The following is a 24,029-nucleotide window of genomic DNA, read 5'->3' as shown; positions in this document are numbered from 1 at the left end:
ATTCAATTATTGTCATATTTGATATGATAAATAGAAGTAGTGAATTATTACTCATAAAATAATTAATTTAAGTAAAAAATGTCCGCTTATTGAATAATTCTATTTCGTATCTGCAGAAACGTCTTCTCTAAATTAAACTAGAAAAGCTCTTTTTCTAAAATGGCTTGTAATGTCAGATGACCCACCCAAACATTGATGCTGGAGCGCGCTCACGCGGCACACACCACATTGCGCTGCGTTCAAAGAGAGTCTGTTTTATTTTATTTTATTTATTTATTTTGTTTTATGAACTAAGCAGCAAACGTTTTATATGTACAGCTCTGGACCACTGCTCCATTGAAAACCTCATTGTTATTCCACCAAATATTTCTGAACTATTGTTTATAAATGAATATGAACTTGTTTTCTTTGCATTATTTGAGGTCTGAAAGCGCTGCATCTTTTGTCGTTATTTTGGCCATTTCTCATTTTCTGCAAATAAATACTAAATTTTTCGCTCGAAATTTCAGAGAAATGTTGTCAGTAGGTCATAGAATAAAAGGATAATGTTCATTTTAGTCAAATATATACATATTAAAAGTAAGGTCACAGAAACTGATCATTTTAAGTGGTCTCTTCATTTTTTTTCCGCTTTGGTGAATTTGAACAATTGTTTCCTCTCTCTCTGTACGCTGGGAAGTGTCAAAATCGGACTACACGTGAACGCAGCAGCAGCGGTCCGGGCTGAGCTCAGCTCTCCTCACCAACTCACACACTGTATCGATGAAGTTGTTTCAAAGATGGCGGACTTCCTGCCGTCCCGCTCCCTTTTATCGTTATGTTTTCCTAACTGTTTCCTCACGAGCGGGGAGGCAGAGCAGCTGCGGAGGTCGAAGGAGATAGATAAGTGTATTAATCGAGATAAGACTTACGTTAAAAGGTTAGTAAAGATCTTACTACTCGGAGCGGGAGAGAGCGGCAAGTCCACCTTCCTCAAACAGATGCGCATTATCCATGGGGAGGACTTCGATCAGAAGGCCAAAGAAGAATTCAGAGCCACGATTTTTAGTAATGTTATTAAAGGTAAGACTGCTCTGCGAAGCTGTGCTTAATGTGGTGAACATGGCTAATTGAGAAGTGTGTTGTGCTCGCCGTGGCGGTGGGTTGTTGTGTGGGAACTTTGAGCCACGCTAGCTGCACTGATTGGGATACTCTGGTGGAGAGGCTGCCCTCCCCGGACTGCTTAGCTGCTTAGGCAACCAAGAAACGCCCATGCTGGTAGATGCTATACTGATGGGAGCCATGGAGGGTGTACGCATTAAAAAGACTTTAACTTTTATTCTGGACGCTCAACCCGAAGTATTTAGTTGCGATGGTTTGACATCACCAGTGTTCCTCTTGGCTGTCTGTTAGCGTCCCACACGCCCCTTGGCAGTGCGTGAAGAGCGTGACACCGCACTGCTGTGATAAAGTGCGTGTTTACTGTAAACGCTGCTATCGCCAGATCAGAACAGCTCTCAGGTATTCCTCTCTAGATTGACTAAAAACACGACTGACCTCTGACAGCCACGAAACAGGAACCAGATCGATGTGGCACTAAAATGAACCGACCTTGTATGCGACAACTGGGAAGTGCTTCCTTATTTCCCTATGCTTGTACTTTTTGTGTGTGTGTGTGTGTGTGTGTGTGTGTGTGTGTGTGGAGCGGAGTTCATTATTACTTAGGAGTTTTACTTTGCCCATCACGCAGCTCTAACTTGTCGCTCTCGATCTTCCTAGTTTTATTTTCGCTGCTCTCTTTGTATCTCCATCTGTTCGGTTTTCTCTGCTTCAACGCTTCCTCCTGATAACTCAGGGCTTCAAGGAAAAACATTCGTAAGCGTATATACAAAGTTTGACATTTTTCTTTATTTTATCCCCCCCAAAAATAGAAAACAATGGTTCTTTAAAAATCACAACAAAATTCCTATATTATTTGTACCACTATTGGTCATTTTTCATCATTTCGATACAATGAATAAAACTGGGCTGATATTAACTCAGATGAAAAACTGAAGATACCGGTGGAAAGAAAAAAAATATGTATAACTGATAGAAACGGGTGTATTATTTTTATATTTAAATTGTGCAGAAGAGGATTTTTGTTTCTGCCAAAGAAATTCAAATCTATTTTCTTAAATTATGCTTGTAAATTACAAACAGCCCTAGAAAATTGTATTAATGCACACCTTTGGTAAAGAAGAGGTTGTACATATTAAGATGTTTTGTTATTGTGGGACAATTTTACGTTAGGTGGTTTGTAAGTGTTTGTTAAACGGGTTAAATGATCCTCAGCCTGAAGAACTGGTGAAAGCAGTCGTTATTAGTTAATTGATTGGAGCTAATTGTATTCTAATAAACCATTACTTGCCAGTCAATCATAAATCGGTCAATTGTTTGCATCCCTGAAGAGAACATCAAGGCAATAACAGAGAAAAAACATTACAGAAATAAGAGCCGTAACGTAGTGGGGGTGTGGTTTTCTGTTTGCTCTCTGTAGAGTTTGAAATGTGAATATTTTGGTGGCCCTTATTTCTAGACACGCTTTGACTGAGCTGCCAGATGGAAACGTTTGGGTCAGAACATACTGAGTCACCTAAAAATATTTCTACGGTGGTGTGGGCCCAGTGAAGTATATCACATGAGTTTCATTCATCATGATGAAATCCATCACACTGACAGTTTAGCAGACATGGCCCAGTATGAGGTGGTGATGGGATGACAGCCTTCAACCACTGTCTCCATGTGAACCTATTAAAGCTAATGTTACAGATATGATTTAAGTCAATAAAGGAACTGCAGCAACTACTCCTAAAACATCACGTATCACTTTTACATTATTATTACTGTAATACATATATTTGCTTTGATAGATAGATAGTGGGGATTAGGCCTGTCACAATAAAAAATAAATAAATAAATCGCATGATAAATTAAAACAAGTTCAATAGTTTTCATTTGCATGATTTATTGTTTTTCTCTTTCTACCAAAAACTGGATGATAAAAGTCTTCAATCTGGTGTTTTGGTCTCAAGTAAAACTTTTTGAAAGACAGTTTTGTTTATAGAGACTTCATATTTCATTTTATTTGTTCATTTTGGATATTTAAAATCTCTTCCAGTTACAGTGTTAAATGTTCGCTAAAGTTTATTAATCGTAGAGAATGTGTTTTTGTGTTACTATGCCTTTGCCGTTACATCGCTTCAAAGTTGTCTCAAAGCAACAATGTTATCGTTTATCGCGATAACTTCAGGGACAATTTATCATCCAGTAAAATTTGTTATGACAGGCCTAGTGAGGATGTTCAGAGTTGTGTGAATTAACCAGCTACAGTTAAAATCCTCATTGTCAAATAGAGCAATAACATTAGCTATTTTAATAAAATATTGAAGTTTTTCTAAGCAAATTTTCTGTTTGCTTAGAAAAACAGGTTTTATTAGGGCTCCAACTAACAGTTATTTTAGTTAGCGATTAGTCTGATGCTTAATTGGTTAATCAGGTAGAAAAATATCTGCACATTCTGGAGATTTTTCATTTAACCACTTAAGCTTTTTTGAATACAATATTAGAAAATGGGATTCAACTACTTTTTAAAATAATAAAAAAAAGCATATAAAAAACATCTTTCTTTTAGTGAACACTTGATCATTTCTAGCAAAGGATGCATCTGCTGCTAAAAAATACTTGTAACATGTGAAAAGCTTGACTTTCTACTTGACTTGACATCAATACAGTGTAGGACTGATCTGTTTATCTTTTTTATTTATATTAATATCTCCTATTAAGCAAAATGTGCTTAATAGGAGATATTTTTAGAACATATTTACAGGTACAGAAGGATAATTACTGCTCTGTTGCTCTTTCACAAAATTGCCTTTTTTTGTCTGTATTCTCCAGTTGACAATCAGTTACTAAATTAGTTGATTTCAATCTGACAAATCATTTCAGCCCTAGCTGAAGGAGCCATTATCTCCTTCTTAAAGGTAATGACGTTCTCTTATGTTGCTACTGTGCACTCTGGGATCCTCTCTACAGGAGGACCAGCTGTTCCTGGCCTCTGTCTGCTTTGGCGTAACATGTTTAAGTTCGGATGACGGCTTCATTATGTTGAACCTTGCAACAAATGCTAATTGTTAAGATTTTAATTCCAAATATTCCAGTAGCAGCTAAGCTGTCAGCCAGCATGCGCCGTGGCCATTTCTGTCTGTGCCAGGCCTGATTAGATTACAGTGGTTATGATGTTAGCCAGACCTGCTGGAACTAGGCCATCCACTGCAATATTGCATAATGCAACCTTATGGAAAATCTGTAGCCTCTTTGTAACAACAGTATTTATTTCTCCTATGAGATGAATTGATGCATTTCTAGCTTTACATTTACACATGGAGTTGAATGTCTTGCACAAAAATGCTTTGTAATGTGTGTGTGTGTGCGTGCGTGCGTGCGTGCGTGCGTGCGTGTGTGTGTGCGTGTTTTGCTGTGGGAAACAATTTATTTTAATTAAGATAAACTGACTAGGTTTGTGTTTGATCACTTCTATAATGCAGCAATGCTTCTTGCTAATAAATGCTATACTGTAGGAAAGCCTGTTTATTTCTCTCCAAATGGAACAAAGCAGAACTGTGAATGTTGACATTAGAAAAACTTCCAGTGCTGAACTGTGATTAAAAGTGGCTCTTGTTTGAGCTAATTTGAATAAATTGAAATTAGCTCAAATGAGTATCAGCAGATTGGAGCTTTAAAAACACCAGACATCAGCTACAGAGGCTGAATGCCTCACGGTTGGTTAGCCCTTAGCTCAGTGTTTCTAAAGAGTGTCCCAAACTGTATACCAGATTATGTCAGTTTTTATTGGCAATATATTTTTGAACATTTAAACACATGAACATGTTGGATCAGTCCTTCTCCTTGTTGGCTTCTTTCTGTCAGCAGCCTGAGTAAAGATCAGAGAAAAGCTTTGCTGCAGTCGATCATTCCAGCATTCTGGGATTTCTGAAAAATAAACCAAGTTACTACGGTCTGTCTGATGAAGGCTGAGAGTTGGCTCCCTCAGTGTCTCATTTAAAGTAAACACCAGCGTAACTTCCCCTTTCTCAGTCAGATTAGAGCCTTAAACCAAACAATGTTTTATTTAGTTTTTGTTGACTCATAAAGATGAGCTTCAAAATATGCTTGAAGTTTGGGTACCTGATCATATATTTTGAACATCTTTTTAATTTTAGGCTGCTTGAATTTAAGTAAAAATACTAAGACTGGATTTAAAAATGAGATAATAAAGACTATTGAGAACTTTGGAATACCTTCACTTTAATGGATTAAAAAAAGTAATTGGAAGAAGAATTTGTATTTGCATAGCCCCATAAATGCTTACATTTTAACACAGACCATAGAGCAATGATTTTAACGTTTGTTTATTGGGAATGATAATTACATTAAATCTGGTTGAATGGTCTCATTCAAACACATTTATCTGTCAGTAGAGAGATTTATCTCAGTAGATAAATGTGAGAGATAAACCATTCTCTCTTTATTTATCTCTCAGTGGAGATAAAAATATTTTAAAGCAAAATCTTCATATATTGCTGTGTTACCATAGTTACAATCGAATCTCGTGAGTTGATTTGCTCAAAAAGCTTTGTATTTAGAGCTTTTTGAGCAAATAATAACCAATTATTACTGATTGCTTTTAAGGTTGGCCAATTAAAACTTGGCCCCCTCTCCCAAAGTCCACTGTTTGCTGTGGTGATGATGTAAATTGTTCTTCTTAAGGCCCCATACAACCTTGATATGAATCAAATAATACTTGATTTAAGACCTGAATTTCATCCAAACATCACATTCTGGAACTGGCATCGTCTTTGCGATGTGTTTAGGTGTTTTATCCCCACAGTGTCGATGTGAGAACACACAGTAGGAGAGCCACCGTCTCTGCAGGCCTTTCCTGATGGCTCAGCATATGAAAGCAGTGAAACACTGCTGCCGTTTCCAGTTTAAAGCAGGAACAGGAAAGATCACGAGATCACCAGCTGTTTACTTCAGGAACTAAAGATATATATGCTTATTCCTGAGCTGTCAGCTTTAACCTGTGGTGGTGAAGCAGCTGAGATACATAAGGCCATTGTACAAGACTAAGTCAGAGTTCAGGAGCTGTGATGAGACTGAAGTTTAGCAGATTGCAGTGAGCAGGTGTTTTACCTCAAAGTTTGGAGTTTTCAGTCAGGATTCTTATGATACTTGTGAGGAGATCTGTTTTTTTAAGCTGGGTCAGTTTTTGGGGACTCTCCTCCAGAGTTTTCTCCAGGTAACTTGTGGTGGAGGTGTTAGGTTAATCAGCTTACTTTAAAAAAAACCTTTTGAGTTAAAAAATGTTAAAAGTTGGCAAGAAATTTTAAAATAAGACAAGGTGGTTGGAAGATCAACAATACTTAAAAATCAACTAAAAAGGCATACATAAAAAATACAATTAAATTAAATGCCAATTATTTGCACTTCAGTTGTTCCATCCGAATAAGTGTCCAAAATTTCACTTTATCCATGATTTGTCACTTTTATTAGCTGAAGTTGTTGGCATGTAAACCAGCAAAGACAGGAAGTGACGAATAAAAATGACACCTGACTTCTTTCAGTTGTCTTGTGTTCACATATTGACCAAACTATGTTGTCATTGTGTTTACAATCGTTTCATCAAAGGGACTCTTTAACCCGTCTTCATAGAAAACCCTATAATAAATGAATAAACAATTCTTATCCTGGGGGGATAGCAAGTAAAGCCTGGTGGGCTGCCAGGCTTATAAAACACCAGAGGAAACTCTGCTTCTCTGCACAAGGCTTTTCATGGATTCTGTTAAAATACCCGGTCAATGTCCTGCAAGAGTCACCAGCAGGAATGCCATTGTTACTGATTTGATTCTGGAGAACAGACATTAGAAGAACTAACCTAAGCCATCATGAAAAACCGCCTGATGAGAGGGACGAGTTTACTGTTTGAATCAGATCAGCTGCAGTGACAGGCAGGTCTAAAAACTGAACGTCTGCCCTTCAACTCCAGTTGAGTTAAAAAAACTCATGGTGGTGATGAACAAAACCAGAAATGTTCCTTTGGTTTCTGTCTGGGATCCTGTTCACCTTGCAGTAGCATCTCTTCTTTTCTAGTCATGGATGTAAAGTTTTTGAAATTTTCTGGGAAAAAATGCCATTTCCTAACCAAAGGCACAGAGCAAGACTTTAGCCAAAACTGTACAGAATAACATACAATTTGCATTAAAACTTCTTTATCAGTAAATATGTTCAACCCAGAACTCAACTAGCAGCTTTACACCTCATCTGATTTGAATTTTGTTTAAAAAAGTCATATTTTTTATTTTAAAGAACAATTGGATTGTTTATTTACTTTTTCTTATCTATTTCTAATATTGTATAAAATAAGCTTTAGTTGTTAAAGGAACTGCACATTGTGCCTTTTTTAAATGTAATTAATAGATTAATCATCAAAATAATTGATCGCTAACATGACCGTTAGTTGCTGCCTGCCCTAATTTATAATCTTTTAGACTTTAAAAGATGTTTTAAAAAGTCTCTGCTGGCCTCTGGATCCCGGTTTTACAGCCTAATGTTGGTTTCTTAGCAACAGCGTACTGAATCGGGTTCTACTTCCGTATCACTAAGAAGTCTTCCCTTGCCTCCCCACAGGTATCCGGGTGTTGGTGGACGCGCGGGAGAAGCTTCACATCCCGTGGGGCGACCCGTCCAACCAGCAGCACGGGGAGACCATGATGGCGTTCGACACCCGATCCGCCATGGCCCACGGTCACGGCATGGTGCAGCCCAAAGTCTTCCAGCACTACCTGCCGTCCATCCGGGCCCTGTGGGCCGACGAGGGCATCCAGAACGCTTATGATCGACGCCGGGAGTTCCAGCTGGTGAGTGGAGCACACGGTCACTTTGGAAGCTTGTTTGACGTAACCCGTCTGAGCGTTGGCTCAGGTTTCCTGCTAAAAGTAGCAAATGGCAGCTTGGCTTTGTAAAGGCAGCAGAGTGGCTTTGGAGGGAACAGAAAGAAAGACTGCAACTCTGCCTCTGAGGATTGCACTAGGACAAGTGGTGGGTTTTTCCATGTGTGGTCTGAGCTCATCTCGATACGCTGCCAGCGGTCCGACTGGGTTCTCCCCTCTAGCATAATACGGTCAGTTACTTGCTTTAGGGTAAACGGTGCGATGTGATTGGTTTGGCTCCATGAGTCACTGGAGCCTTCTGTCCTGTAAAGACGAGAGCTGCTTCAGGTTTTTCTGTTTCATTTCAGACTGAGATGTTCTTCTCTCTCTCTCTCTCTTTTCTCAGGGCGAGTCAGTCAAGTACTTCCTGGATCATTTGGAAAAGCTCGGAGAGTCAGTAAGTCCCACCCACCCTCACCCGCGGCCCCCCCGACCGAGCAGGATGGCTGATGGAGCAGATGGGCGTGATGACGCTTGTGTGTTTTATTGGAAAGAGAAGTGAAAGTGCTTTCTTCCTGTGTTTTGTTTCAGTGAGAACGTTGCTTCTGCTGCTGCTTAGTTCTCACACATAGAGGAACCAAACCCTTTACTTCTGTGTAAAACGATCAGGAGTGTTTCCAGAACAGAATCAGAACTAGAGATGAAGTCATGCAGAAACTAAAAGCCGTATTGTGGTGGCGTTGCAGACGGTGATGGGGATTCTAGGGCCACCTGATGGCTCCATGTTCCTGTGAGTCATCAGAGCCTCTGCTAGAAATGAATAGGAAGCAAGCCCATACATCTTCCTGTAGCTATGGTAACAGAGGTCTGTCTTCGACTTGTATGGACTCCGTCTGAATGCGTTTGGTGTGATGTTATCAGTCACAGCCGCAGCGTGTTCAGCAACATTTACGCCCACTGAGTGACGACCGTCGTCATAGCGCTGACAGGACAGTGGGCTGGTCTCACTGATGACCTTCAGTAGAAATATTAATTTTATGCTCATGAGTAGATTATTGAAATAACCGTTAACAAATTTAGTAACCAATTAATCGTGACCTGGAGTTGTAAAAAAGGTAATTTGCTGAGAGAAAACTTTCAGACCTTTAAGCCTACAACTAGTAAGAAAATACAAAAAAGTAAAAATATCTACATTTTGCATTTAAGATAACATAAAACCCTTTGTCTGTAAATTTATTCTAACGTACTTTCACTGCCACTCAAAGCTGATTTTCACAATAAAAGCTTGGCTCACAGATCTGAAGTGGACGCCTCCATCTTGGTGCTGAACTGATTGTGTTTAAGGCTTGTTTGGTTTGTTTTTTTATTGATGTTTCTCTGGACCCTGACCAGAATCACATGGTCTTCTTGCAGGACTACCTTCCCAGCCAACAGGACATCCTGCTGGCCAGGAAGCCCACCAAGGGGATCCATGAGTACAACTTTGAGATCAAGAACGTTCCCTTCAAGATGGTGGATGTTGGCGGTCAGCGGTCGGAGAGGCGCCGCTGGTTTGAATGCTTCGACTCGGTCACCTCCATCCTCTTCCTCGTCTCTTCCTCTGAGTATGACCAGGTGGGTATCATGTCCTGTTCTGGGATTTGGGAGCAGCTGCAGGTCGGCTGCTGCACGTCTCCTCCATATTTTCTCATTAAAGAAAAATGCTTCAGTTAGCTCCTGATCGGTGAAGCTTTTCCACATTCAGAGTTCTGCAGCAGCAGCAGACATCACTGCTGTGACAACCGACCAGGAGACTTTAACATGACCACTGAGGGACATTCATGATTCCATCGATTATAAAGCAGCCCCACACCACCATACTGCCACCACCGTGTTTAGCTGTCAGTAGTATCATTCTGGGCTACTTGTAGATCATCGGTAACTCCACACACATCTTCATCTCTACAGGATTCTGTAGAGAGATGATCATTTTTCCCTAATTGACCACTGCGCTGGTCGTTTTACTGAGGAACTGCGACTTACAGCCGTGTAGTTTCTGAAAATACAGGAATAAATGAAGCTCAGATTTACTATTAAGGTAAAATAAACACAAATGAATAAATAAAGCTGAACATCAGCATGAATCCGCTTTGTTATAAATGCTGTTTTAACTGGACTGCTGCAGAAGAGCATCTGGAATTAATCTGGCTAAAGGCTAACGGTTAAGTTAGTTTTAATATTAAATCACAAACATGAGTGGACATTTTAAAGCTACAGACGTACACTAGCAGTCAAACAACTCTGTCAGAAGTGATAATTAACATCCACCCATTTACATCACATGACTATGATCAGTACGGCTGCAGCGCTCTGAACAGTCAGCAGATCGGCTGAGGGACGTTAAAAGAAAGAGGAAACTGTACAAACCTCATTAGAAAATACACTTTGAAATAAAAGCATGAAGAAGAAAAACATCTAAGTACTTGAAGAATTATTGAATTGAATCCGATTGTTTTATATAATCCATTTATCTGCATAATATATAGTTACTATCCTGTAACTTTGCAATGCTTGTTTCACCTGGATCACATGACTGGCTCAGTACCTGGCAGTCTGTTGCCATGTCAACCATCAGATTGGTGTGAGATGTCCTGCAGTATAAAAACATAAAGGTCTCTGATAAAAGCAGAACCTCTGTCGGATTGTCCTGTTCCTGTTTCCACTCACATGTTTCCCCAGTGGGTCACAGTTATGGCTCAGACCGTCAGCTAAGAACTCACGGCCCGGTTTGCATTCTGACCTCCCCCAGGTGCTGATGGAGGACCGGCAGACCAACCGCCTCAGCGAGTCGCTCAACATCTTTGAGACCATTGTTAACAACAGGGTCTTCAGCAACGTCTCCATCATCCTGTTCCTCAACAAGACGGACCTGCTGGAGGAGAAGGTGAAGCAGGTCTCCATCAAGGACTACTTCCCTGAGTTCTCGGGCGAGGCCGGCAACCTGGCGGCCGTGCAGCACTTCCTGGTGGAGTGCTTCCGCCGGAAGCGGCGCGACCATCAGCAGAAGCCGCGCGACCCACAGCAGAAGCCGCTCTACCACCACTTCACCACGGCCATCAACACGGCGAACATCCGGCTGGTGTTCCGCGACGTCAAGGACACCATCCTGCACGACAACCTCAAGCAGCTGATGCTGCAGTGAGGGAGCGGACCGGAGCGAGTGGAGGAGGGGGTGATGCAGACAGAACCGGGTGACCCAGTGCCTTCATGCCTACAGTATCCCTGCACCTCACCCCCACCCCCCCAACTCCAGCTCCCCTCCTGCTCCTGTTTGAACTCAGACTGAGTATTAAAGCCACCACTACTATCCCCAACCCCCACGCTGGCTGCCTGCCTTACTGTGACTGATAACAGCCAGCTGCGGCTGAGAGCGCCCCCCTCTGAAAGAGACCTCTGTGCAGTATTCCATCATGTGTTGCTCTGATACTCTGACCAGTGTTAGTCAGTATTAGGAATTCTCCTGTATCATCTAATCATGTCATGTCCTCTAATCTCTGATCGTACTGATGAATTCTGTTCTCCGCTCGCCATTGGGCCCCATCATCTCTGGCCCTTCCAGCTCTAACCGAGGCTTCCACTCGGGGCTCAGCAGGAACCCCCTCTCTGTGATTTGAGGCCGATCAGAACCGCTAGGACACCGGGTCCGGACGCGAGGAGACTTCCTGTGCTTGGAAAGCAGAAGTCTGGCCTCGTTCAGGCCCCGGGCTGATGAAGGGTTTTAGTGTTTAGTGTGCAAGAAGATTTTTTTCAGGTTCCTAAGAGTTTTTCAGAGCAGCTCTTCCTCAGATCAACGATGCCAAACCTTTCCCTCCTCTATCAGACCTTTACTTTCTTTGAACCACTTAAAGTGATGACAGTAAAAAGCTGCCGTGGCCCACATTGTGTTTACTGCCTGAGATGTTCTGAATGGTACCGGTACCTGACCCACCTGGCCCTTCCTCACCCTGTTTTCCAAACAAAAGGGAGTACTGCTACCTGTGTGCTACTCTGCGGCTCCCCCTGCTGGCCGCTTCTATTGTATAAAATGTATGTTGATCTGAAGTGGAGGTCAGAGGTGAAGTGCCTCCAATGATCTGCTGTTTTCTGAATGGATCAGAACCTTCCGATATGAAGGTTCTGATCCATTAGTTCAGTCTGAACGGTCCGACTGATCTCTGTAAATCTCTGACCCATTTTGTTGATTCTAGCTTTAGAGAGAAAACGTCACATTTTGCGACAGAGAGCGCTCACTGTCACTCTTGGTTCACGACAAAGGGAGAGGAACTGGAGTTGATATTTTAAAGTGTCTTCAGCATCATTTGGTAGCGATAAGTTCGGTTTCCATCACTTAGCTCTGTCTGGAAAACGTTAGTGAGCTTCATTCAGCCTTCCTGTTATCTACTCAGTTCACCTTGAACTGCAGACATGGAGAAAATCCAGCTTCATGTGTCTTCCTCTGATTGATACGAAGACGGCTAACGAGGAGTCCCATTAGCTGAGTTATGGTTGGACAGAAGGACGGGACGACTTGAAGAGTTTTGCAGATCTTTAGATGGAGCAGGCTGGCTAACAGCTGAGATGTGTTTATGTTGCAGTGCCAGACAAGAAAGTTCTGTCTGTGTGTGTGTGTGTGTACAGATGAAGCAACACTCTGTTTACACACACAGAGACACTCTGTGTTCCGCCTGCTGCTGCTCCGTCCAGAGGAGTGTCCTCTGTCTGGACTGCTGTCTCGCCATCCCATCGGATTGGCACCGACAGTGAGTTTTAGTAGAAGGAAGGCTGCTGTTCCGCCTGCCATGTGTGACTACTGGAGTCTAAGCGGAGATGAGTTGGTTCCAGCAGATGGCGCTAACGGCTAGCCTGAGATGGATCAAGGCAAGAGGCGACACCTGCTGACCCTCAACAACTTTAACCTCTGGGTGGTTTAAGCCAAGGTGTCACTTTTTCACTGGGATGTTATTTATGTAGCAACTGGAAGCCATTCACACAGGAAGTGGAGGTCAGAGGTGAAGTGCCTCCAATGGCCTTCATGTATAAAACAATGTTCACTTCAACTGGTGTAATATTTTTTGCTTGTTTTACAGTGTTTTTACTTTTATATCAGTTACTCTGAAAATAAACACTTTGCATGTCCCATTCTTAGTAAGTGTTTCACACAGGAAGATCATAGGTGACGAACTGCCTCCAACCCCTATTTCCTGTTTAAATGTTTCTCAGATTGTGTAAAAGGTTTAAAGAATGATAAAAGGCTGGTTATATAAGCCGCTTTGGCTGTTTTCCAATTGGACTTTGTTTAACTAGAACCAACTAACGTAGAGCTCTGAAGACTCGGTGATTGATGTACCTCAGCTGTTCCTTTAGCAGAAGCTCACCTTGGAAATCCTGAACTGTCCCTTTAAGTAAGGTAGCAGATGCTGATTCTTTTTTTTATGTGTGGTTTGCACTAAGACAGATGTGGGAGAGGAACATCTGGTTCTGATGTTTGGACTTCTCTACGCTGAGTGTGAGGAAGGCAGATTGAGCACTTGCTGATTTTGATTTGTTTCCTGCTGTTCTGAACGAGCGGCCCGCATAATTAGGTGTTTTTGTCATTTATTAACCTCAGGATATTTCTAACACTTTGTACCATCAGGGGGCTGCCTCTGCAGACTGTGGGTTGTAAACGTTCTGTGTTGTGTTGGTACCGCAGATGTAAATCTGCTGCAGCAGCTCCATGGAGGTCCCACTCTGACCTGTTTTTTTGACAGAGGTAAACGCCTGACTGGCTTGTTATTCTGCTGAACGCCTTCTGAAGTTTTTATTGGGTTCAAATAACTTTTTTTTTTTTTTTTAAGCTGGCATGTGAAATTGGACCAATGGTATTTTCTTATGGATACTCTTACATTTGAAGTATTTTTTTTGGACTAAACTTCATGCCTACTTTTACATGTCATGCCCACACTCCTGAAACATGTCTCCATGGCAACTCTGCAAACATTATGATTCTGATTAACTTTTTCTAACAACACTGAAGCCTTATATGATGCAATCTCACACTCTTAAGGGTTACTGTTCTTCCAAACCTCCAGATGTTGCACAATATGTCTTACTGTCTGGTTGCCTTCTACCGTTTTCCTGTTGCTGGTGCTGAAAGTTGCCTCCTCTGGTTGGTGAACCTGACTCTTCAGACCCATAACTACAGTTTGAGGTGCAGATTTTGAAGTTTCTCTGAAGTTACAGAAACGAAACACATGTCTGATTACCCTTTGAAGGAAGTCAGCTTTTGTAAGGTCTAAGCTCTGATGCAGCACTACTCTATAGGAATGAGAGTTTTTATGCCACCATCTTGTTTAAACTATGTTAGCAACAGTTTATTAGCCTCTTTCTCGACACACAGAATGCCATGTCTTTGTGTAATGTTGTTGCCACTAAATATTGCATTTGTGCTCCCAGATTGGGTTTGTTCTGATAAAACAGCTCTGGCTGTAATGTCTAACTTATAATGTCTTAACCGCCGACACTCCTCAATAAATCAGCTGATTTTTAACGGCTACTGTCACTGTTGTTTGGCGTTACTGCAGACTGAATGTGAAGGTAAGACCTGTAGGGTCAACATACACTAATTCACACACACTTGATGTATTACAAATACAAACTTCCATACAGTGGAGGAAACGGATATTTGATACAATACAGATTCCCCCAACTCTTAACCTGTATATACACTGTGGCAGCATAACCATAACCCTAGGGTATATATATACACACACACACACACACACACACACAGAGAATGTTAGTCCATCCATTGTTTTCCGCCGGCGTCAGGGTAGCAGCTTAAGAAGGGAGGCCCTGACTTCCCTCTCCTCAGCCATTTGTTCCAGTTCTTCAGGGGGAATCCCAAAGCGTTCCCAGGCCAGCTGAGAAACATAGTCCCTCCTGTGTGTCCTGGGTCTTCCCCAGGGCCTCCTCCCAGTGGGACGAGCCCAGAACACCTCACCTGGGAGGCGTCCTAACCAGAAACGAGATGCCCGAGCCACCTCAACTGGCTCCTCTCGACGTGAAGGAGCAGCGGCTCTACTCTGAGTCCCTCTCGGATGACCAAGCTTCTTCCTATCTCCAAGGGAGAGCCCAGCCACCCTACAGAGAAAACCCATTTCAGCCGCTTGTATCCGTGACCTCGTTCTTTTGGTCATGACCATAGATGAGGATAGGAATGTAGATCAACCGATAAATCGAGAGCTTTGGTTTTTAGAATGTTAGTATGTGACATATTTAGACTTTCTAATCTGCCATAAATGTGCAAAGAAAATGCGCATCGTGAGGCAGAAAGTACCGTGGCTCACTGATAGGGGGCAGTGCTGAGCCCTAAAAGTGCTCTTCCTCTGAAAAGACTGAAAACAGATGAAAAATAGAGTAAATAAAATTTGAATAGAACCGTTCAAGGTCACTCTCATGTTTGGCTGCCAGCTTTAATAATTAAGGGAGAATTAGAGAATTTTTTTGTGAGTGACATATTTGTGGCGAAGGATAGATGCATGGACTATTAAAATTAAGGTAAAGTCACATGATTTTCAATTGAAATAAGTACCCTAGCCAAAGAACTTTCAAAAATAAAACAAACAAAAAAAATCAAACATGACCTAATATTTAGTATCAGCTTAATTTTCTTTATATCTTTGTTAAATTCAAAGCACTGCGACAGTCTGGCGACCTGTCTAGGGTGACCCCGCCTCTCGCCCGGAACGATGGCTGGAGAGGCACCAGCACCTCCTGACCCCACTAAGGGACAAAGGTGTAAGAAAATGGATGGATGGAAATTCAAAGCATTTGATTGAAGCATAATTAAGTTGATTTCTTTTCCAGATTATCTCTACTGTTATAGTGACAGTTTTAGCAAAAGTATAAAAAAAGATTTTAATAAATGTTCCATACTGCAGCTTTAATTCTGTTGAATTGGAGGATTTGGTTCTAGAGTCCTTCATGTCTCCTATGGATCCACCAGGATTCTGTTGTGGTTCTGTGGGTCGTTATGCTGCTCTGATCTCATTGGCTCAGACTGTGTTGACGATCAGTGTTGCTGTCCGTGGTGCTGAAGGCTCACCTTACACCAGAGCATCAACCAATAACTGAAATATCATTTCCAGACACCACAAATTACGGTTTATCGGTTTTTATTTATTTTTTTTAAAAAAGAGTGGAAGTGGTTCAGCACTTCACAGGAAGTAAACTGACCGGCACCTAATTAAAAAATTGACAAAACAATTTTTAAAAAAAGCTATTAAAAAAACCCTCACATTCTAAACAGTAATGACTGAGCTAATGCTGAAGTGGAGTGTTTCTGAGGCTGAGACTCAGAGCTGCTCCACATCCAGCCGGATCCACCGGATCAGGATCCACATGGTGAAATGTGTGTCGTCACAGACACACACCAATACGTCTGATGGTTGGAGCTCTACAGAACAGTTGTGGTTAGGATTCATGATCTCCTCTGAAGGCTCACTCTCTGCTGCCGTACTGCTCTTGTTACAGTCATGAGAAATATTAGAAGGATGTGCGTTGGACGTGAGAACGGCTGCAGAGTCAGTAGAATCAGTTCCATCTGGACTCCTTCAGCTGAAAGTGCCTCTAACAGATGTCGTCCTGCTGAATATTTAGGATCGCATTTCATTTACTTATCAAATGAATAAAATGTACACCCCCAACCAGCAGAACCAGAACCAGTGTTCCTATGACCACGGCCTCCAGTTCCCCTCAGTACTGGTTACTGCTGGGAGCAAAGAGTATCTTTGGTGCTGTATGACCCACGGCCTGGAAACATCTGGAGGAACATCTGGTGAGGGAGGGGCTTGTTACACCTGAGATTAGACCAGCAGCAGCTCCCGTCTGGATCCTGTTTGTTGGTTCCTACCAGATGTTCTCCAGCTGTGGTCGGCCTCAGACGACCTCAGCCTGATCGACCGGACTGGTCTCCACCAAGTCCACCTCTACCAAGTCCACCTCCAGAAAGTCTAGAGGTTTATTGTCCTGAGAGACCTGCTCTTCTTCTTTGTTCTCTCTCCCACTTGTTCTGTGGCACAGTCCGGACTTGGCCACGCCCACCAGAGCCAGGCAGACGGCGCTGAGCCCCATTCCTGCTGCACATGAGTAAAATGCTGCTCCGTAGTTCTTGGTCACGTCCACCAGCACACCTGGAGGGCAAAGTGGAGTCAGATGTTATAGTGCGTTCACACCAAATGCGTTACATGCGTCAAAAATGCGTCCGACGCTTCAAGTTCGACATGTGTGCACTTTGAATGCAGACGCTTGATGGTGCTAGTGGGAATAGTCAAACTTCAGCTGGGTTGCAGTGATTTGTCAGAAAAGAAGGAAATATAGTCAACACTAAAGTGATTGGGAAAAGTTGTGATGACTGTTGAATTTTCTAAGTGTGAGTGAATTAGCATTACTGGTTTCTACTGGAGGGACTGGTTAACGGTGGACGCACTGGCCTTACCTCCCAGCGGTGGTCCAGCCAGGCCGGCGAAGCTCTGGATGAAGACGTAGACCCCAACACAGGCCGGCATCCGGCTGATGCCCACCACCTCGTCCTCGGCCAGCAGTGGGATGTGGGTGGAGCCCACGGTGCCCATGAAGAAGCCGTAGAGCGCGCAGCACACCGCCAGGCCCCAGAACTCCCACACCACGGCGAAGGCCAGCAGAACCATCGCCATGACGACCACACAGCCCAGCAGGACCCGGGTCTTCCTGCAGCTCACCCTGTTCATCACCACCCCGATGGAGAAGCGCCCCACGATTTCAGCCACGGCCATCACAGACAGCATGTTGGGGGCCACACTGGAGGCCACACCCCGGCTCTTGCTCAGCTCGATGATGTAGAGCTGCGGGGCAAAGAAGCCCAGCGTGGCCAGCAGGCCGAACAGACAGTACCACAGGAAGGCCGCGTCCTTCAGCATGGAGAAGTCCAGCAGACTGGGGGGGGTTCCAGCCCCGGCCCCGGCCCTTTCCTCCAGGTCCTTCTGGACCAGGCTGGGTGACAGTGATGCCTCCTCAGCGTTGTCCCTCAGATCCTGATCGGAGGAGGACAGGGACGTCACGCCCGAGTCCCCGGAGCCACTGGACACGGCCGAGCTCAGCGAGGTCCGGGTCTGTTCGTTCTCCAGCTCATAGGCGCTCTGCTGCTTCAGAGAGGCCGACTCAGAGTCTGAGTCCGACATCGAGTCCGAGTCTCTGACCTCCCTCACCAGCTCTGGCTCGATGCTGATTGGACGCAGGAGGATGCCGAAGACGACTACAGACGCCTGCATGGCACCGAGGACCACAAGGCAGCAGCGCCACCCGATGGCCTGCTTCAGTCTGCTGAACGCTGTGGAGACATGGTGATGTCATTAATAAGAGCTGAGGTTTAGCTGAAGTAAAAAAATTGGATCGGTGCATCCATAGCGCCAACGAGGCAGAAAGAGTAAAAACTCACCGGGTGCAAAAGCAAATATGGCGAAGGATTCTCCAGAGGAAGCGATGGCCGTGACGAGGGCTCGCCGCCTGGAGAAGTACTGGGCTAGGATGGTGACCGTGGGGAGGAAGGAGAGGCAGAAGCCAAACCCTGAAGAGAGCAGAAAAGAAACAGGGGACATGACAGCCACTGGCCGGCATGGGAGGAACACTGCATGGCTAGGGGGGGTGGGTCAAAGGGTCAAGCTGGCAGGTCACTCCTTTGTCAGAGCTGGCAGGCTGCTTGAGGTGAGACAGGTTTGCTACAGCCACTGCTAGAAGACAAAATGCATGTAAAGACAAAAAAAGAGACAAGGGGAGAGAAGAAGGAGTGGGGACGTTAGCTACATTCCTCTGCACACGACGACATGGAAAACATGGAGGGAGAGCTAGCAGTGAGGATCACAGGCCCTGTGGTCCAAATATCACAGAGGTTCCACTTTTAGTTCTTTCTCTTCAGGCATCTCTGTGGGCCACCCTAGAAATCTACGGTGGGTAGAGAGGCTTCACTGCATCGTGTTTCAGAGGTTCTGAACCTCTGGGTCACCAGAAGGTTCTGGAAGGAACAGACGGGTCCAGTGGAGGTGAAGAAAAAAAAAACATTCTATACAGAATTGCAGTTCCTAGTCCTGGCAATTCTGAATCAATTCAAAATGCTCAAAAATGGATTTTATGATGTGTTCAACTTGTACACATTTGCTGCTTCTATTTATACCTGTCATGCATGTCGTACTGCACATCCACTGGGCCACCGCGGGTGTTTAGAATAATTCTTTGATGCTTTCTATTTAAGAAAAGGCCAGGCAGCTAAACTAAACTAATACCGGTCATTTAAGTTGCAGAATTTGATGCACAAACCTGTTTTTGTTTAAACTGAAGAAATGTAGTTTTTTTTTTTTATAGAATAGTTTTGAATAAATGTTTTCACATAATTTAAACAGAATCTCTAAACTGTTTGGTTTCTGTACGGAAAATAATTTCTGAATGGAATCAAATCACTAGACACCGAAAGATTCACAACACTGCTAGAAGTCCCTTTAAACAAATGATAGATAGACAGATAGACAGATTGATTGATTGATTACCTGAGATGATGCCGATAGTGACGTACATCTGGTAGATGCTGCTGGTGAAGGCGGAGCAGATCATCCCCAGACTCATGAGGAAGCCTCCCATCATGACCACCAGACGGTAGCCGAAGCGGTTGCTGAGCAACGAAGCCACAGGGGCTGAGGGTGGGGTTGAAACACAGTAAAGTGATTATTTGTAGCAAAGCATGCATCTGCAGCTAAAAATACACTTATAATGTGTATATAATGTGAAAAGCTCAGGCCCTTCTGATTGGCTAAAATCAATACAGTGTATGTTTGGATTGATCTCTAAAAGAGATTTATTTTACAGAATGTGAACCAGGTGAAGCTAGAACTGTTCTTGGTAGAACAAATTTACAGACAAAGGTTTGTTTTTTATCTTTAATGCAAAATGTATACATTTCTGTAAAGTTTTAACTTAATTACTACTCTATGTTGTTCTTTCAGCAAATGGACCTTTTAGAGTCTGTATACTCCAGATAATGATTAATCAATTACTAAATTAGTAATTGATTAAATAATCCATTGATTATTTTAATCCATTGATTGAAACATTTAATCCGATTAATCGTTTCAGTCCTGATCCAGATTCTCTGACCCGTTCTTGTCTCTCTGTACTTCCACCTGCAACCTTGGGCCCTAAAACAGAAACACCAGCAGGCTACAGGAAGTTCAGAATCACCATGGAGACCAACCTGTGAAGGCGAAGATGAACGCGGAGATGGAGATGACCCAGGAGACACGGCTGTTGCTCTCCTGGAACTCCTCCATGAGATCCTGGAGGAACACTCCGAGGGTCTTGAGGACACCATACGTGTTGACCTCCACTATGAAGAAGGTCATGGCCACAGCCCAGCCCCAGCCTCCGTCCGGCACCGCCGGGTAGACATTTGGGCCCAAGCAACCAGGTACTCTGGGAGTCTTCATGGCTACAAGAGAGAAACACACACAACAAAATCGCTGAGCTGGGTTCTGTGGGATGGAGCAGTGTTTGTCTTCTACAAACTGTTCCTGTTCATTTTTCTATCAGTTTTCAGTGTCAAGAAAGTCAGCAGATTGCATCGAGTCGATGCCTTGCAGCCTTCTCTCCTCCTGCATGAGCATGTAGCAACAGTGGAGGGGAAAAACGTCCCTTTAACAGGAAGTAACTTCCAGCAGAACCAGAGCCTGGCCATCTGCCACCACTTATTACTGACCACCAGGCTTTAGGCTGCCCCTTCTGATCAACCATCAACTGAAATCAGGTGAGCTGACACGGGGAACCCTCTAAAACATGTGAGCCAAGAGGACCAACGATGGGAAACACTGAGATAACAGATAAAACATTCTGGGGAAAAAAAGGAGGATTTTCTGAATTGAGCCCCACAGCCCCCCCTGGAGGTTGACCTGGTTCTATTTCTTCCATTTTGATTTGGAATATAATTCACCAGAACAAATGAAACTCGTTTTTAAATCATCTGAAATTCTCAAAAGTTAAAAAAATGACTTTTCTAAAATCAGGCAGATAGGATGCAACTCTGCCCTCTTATTAAATACGTGAATGTCTTTTTTTGTAAACTGTTTAATGGTTATTAATGTACACAAGCAGGTGGCCATGTTGTGAACATTATCATACGATTTACCTTTTCACTTCCAACATATCAAATCATTTTCTATTTAATCTATTCCTATACATTACTCATATATCTTTAGAAAACATTTTGTCATTTTAATCTTAAATGGAGTGTTTTTACAGCGCCACCGCGTGGTATTTGGTTTAAATGCTTTTTCTTCCATTTACAAGCATTTAGTGGCTTTTGTCTGTGTGTGTGTGTAGTGAAAAGGGCCGGTGATGTCTATGGTCCGCAGTGCAGAGGTGGAAGACGGAGTGATGTCAGGGGTTTCTCAGTCGCTGATGCAGGAGGCTCTGACGGCTACAAACTTATACTGTCTCTCTCCGCAGAACAGGAAGAGGTCAGCAACACATTGAGTTCAGCCGCTGTTACATGAGTTTTAACTGACTTACAAACGTCTTATTGAAAATAAATGAAAGAAAACGGGACGTTAGTGTATAAGATAATAAATGTTAGATTTAATAAGTAATGAGAAAGTTGTTGGGGGGGTTTTTTCCCGCAAGACTTGCATTTTGTAATAAAGCGAAAAGGTGGCAGCCGCTGCCCTGTTGGCGGAAGTTAGCCAGCATCCAGCAGTTCGCATGTGGACTTACCGGCAGAGCTGACCGCAGGACAGGCAGCCTTCTGGGTCCTATGGACTTTTTGCTTCTCTTATCCGTTCGTCATTTTGGTATCATTAAGGTTTCTGTAGATGGGTATTGTTCTTGCAATTAAAACAATTACGCTTTTAAAAAAATATTAGCACATCTAAAACTATTTCCATATATTTTTTGTTAAATATATCTGCTACTTCCTCCGTTCCTAACGTTGTTCCGCCAGCCGCAGCAGCAGCATCCTTTGTCTTCAGAGTTATATCCTGTCTGTCTTGGCAGCTCTTTACCGGCTCAAGCCGGTATTCAAACGCGAGCACGCGGGTCGCCGGCGCCATGAACGCGCCGCTATTCTATCACTGCATCTGCCTCGCTCACACGCGCGTTCATCTTCAATTTGCCGCCAGCCGTCGCTCATGTTGCGTTCACGTTAACATGAAAATATAATACCTCACTCTACAAGAAGACCGACTAAATGGGGCATTTATCAAACACGAAGGGGGAAATTGATTCTATATGGAATTCTATTCTATATGAAATGGATTGTTTGCGTCCAAGCGAAGAACCAACTCGGGATTTTGTTTTATAATGTAGAAGAATGTAATTTGTGAGATTTCGCTATTGAACTTGAATGCAGCAGCTCCAGGTGGCGCGCGCGACAAAGCCCTCGCAAATACTGGTAGCGCGGCAGGGATGAACAGGTTTATTCCAGTCTAGAGGTGGTTTGACAGCGTCCTTTTCAGCCTGCTGCGTCTGTCTGGGTTCTGTTTAATATGATTCTGATATCACAAGTTTATTAAATGAACATTCCAATGCAGCTGTAGAAAACCAAAAATATTTGATTTAGTTTGGTTTAGTACATCAACTTCAGAACAGCAGAATGAAGTCGCATAGATCTAAAATGACTTGGATTTTATTTCTGTAATCAGTGCTTTTGTAAATATTAAGAACTTAATTCAGCCTATTGAATAAATCTAAATGCATCAATATTTTTTGCTGATGCTTTTAGAGAATACTTCCTCTCCGGTTTACTAGTTTAAAGCAAAGCCTGAAAGGTGTAAACCTCCCAGATATAATTCCACTAAAAGTCATTCTGCAGGTCACTGGTGGCATCATCTTTTAAAATATTAATAATGTTCTTACATAAGCTGAGTTTGTCCTAAAAATGAGTGCAAAGACTATGTAGGTCCCCAACCTTTAAATAAATACAAAGAAACACTCTCTCAAGTTTCTTTATGAGCAATTTTAACTTTGCAAATTTTAATGCTGATGATGAACATTTGTACTAAGTTAGCCGGTATTAACACATGTCTGATGCAAATGACTTACCTTTTTTTGTCAGGTCACTCAGTGCTGGGGCATGTTCAGAAGTTCACCAGCCTGATATACTGGTCTGAAAGAAGCAGGGGTGTGTCTAAGATAAGGCTGAACCAGGTCCTGCCCCAAATCGTGATAGGGCACAGCAGCACGTCTTTATTAATGTGAAAAAATCATTAAGATGTTGCAGGTGGCTTATAATGCTCACCAACAAAAAATAATACATTTTAAAACCAAAACCATGGGGCTTTGTGTACGTTTGTGACAAAAGCAACTATATAAAACATGTCTCATATGGTCTGAAGTGCTCCATGAAATATTCAAGGGCTGATGGATGGATGAACGGACCGACAGATCAATGTCTGTGTTCTGTGTAGCCAACGATGCCACTATAGTTTAAACACGTTCAAAGTCCAGGAGGCTACAGTGTCTGATTAAAAGACTTATGTAATCCAGCACTGACTGGCTCTTGAAAGATCCAAAAACAGAAGACGCTACAGTTAATCTCCTTATCAAACCTGCTTTTTTCAAAATCAACATTTGATTTTAGTCTCACTTCTACACCAGAGGTAATCCCGATTCCCCAAAGATGTTTCATTTCATTTTGTGCTGCATGTTACACGTTTCTTCAGTCAAGCTGTGTGTGAAAATCCGGCACGGATTGTATTGTATCAAAATTTACCCCAGAGGTGGCTTTCAGGGCGCCCACCTCCAAAGAATGAGGAGAGCTCCTCCATGTGCAGCAGAAACTCAGGTTTCTTCTCACTCTTCCTTTGCTGCAAAGATCTTTGTTTCTTAGACTCTAAAAATGTTAGGTGGTTTTAGAATAGAAACCAAACAGCATGTCTGTATTGTCCTGCTAAGAGGAAATTCAAGTGTAAGAGCAACAACAGATAATCAGGTTCACACAAAAAGTTCCTGAAATGTTGCAAAACAATATAGAAAGAAATAAGATTAATAATAATGTCCAAGACTATA

At 42.9% G+C, this 24,029-nt stretch overlaps 2 protein-coding genes across 2 annotated transcripts; one reads left to right on the top strand and one right to left on the bottom strand.

Annotated features, from left to right (window-relative positions):
* Positions 1-680: 680 nt before the first annotated feature.
* Positions 681-14,502, top strand: gna13b (guanine nucleotide binding protein (G protein), alpha 13b). Its single transcript, XM_014970779.2, has 5 exons — positions 681-1,062; positions 7,708-7,937; positions 8,356-8,406; positions 9,363-9,563; positions 10,738-14,502. Exons 1-5 carry the CDS (start codon positions 780-782, stop codon positions 11,128-11,130), a joined length of 1,158 nt encoding a protein of 385 aa, XP_014826265.1. The 5' UTR covers positions 681-779; the 3' UTR covers positions 11,131-14,502.
* A 1,604-nt stretch (positions 14,503-16,106) lies between these two features.
* slc16a6b (solute carrier family 16 member 6b) lies at positions 16,107-22,088 on the bottom strand. The gene is made up of 6 exons (XM_014970785.2): positions 21,738-22,088; positions 20,227-20,460; positions 19,526-19,669; positions 18,424-18,552; positions 17,446-18,315; positions 16,107-17,140 (listed from the first exon to the last, which is right to left on the bottom strand). The coding sequence occupies exons 2-6, from the start codon at positions 20,456-20,458 to the stop codon at positions 16,887-16,889; spliced, it is 1,629 nt and encodes a 542-aa protein (XP_014826271.2). The 5' UTR covers positions 20,459-20,460; positions 21,738-22,088; the 3' UTR covers positions 16,107-16,886.
* Positions 22,089-24,029: the final 1,941 nt, after the last annotated feature.

Source organism: Poecilia mexicana, unplaced genomic scaffold (genome assembly GCF_051168715.1).
Source record: "Poecilia mexicana isolate PSO_F unplaced genomic scaffold, ASM5116871v1 scaffold_8, whole genome shotgun sequence".
In the NCBI taxonomy this organism is placed as follows: domain Eukaryota; kingdom Metazoa; phylum Chordata; class Actinopteri; order Cyprinodontiformes; family Poeciliidae; genus Poecilia; species Poecilia mexicana.
The sequence above is the reverse complement of the archived record's forward strand: the minus strand, read 5'-3'. Positions and strand labels throughout refer to the sequence as shown.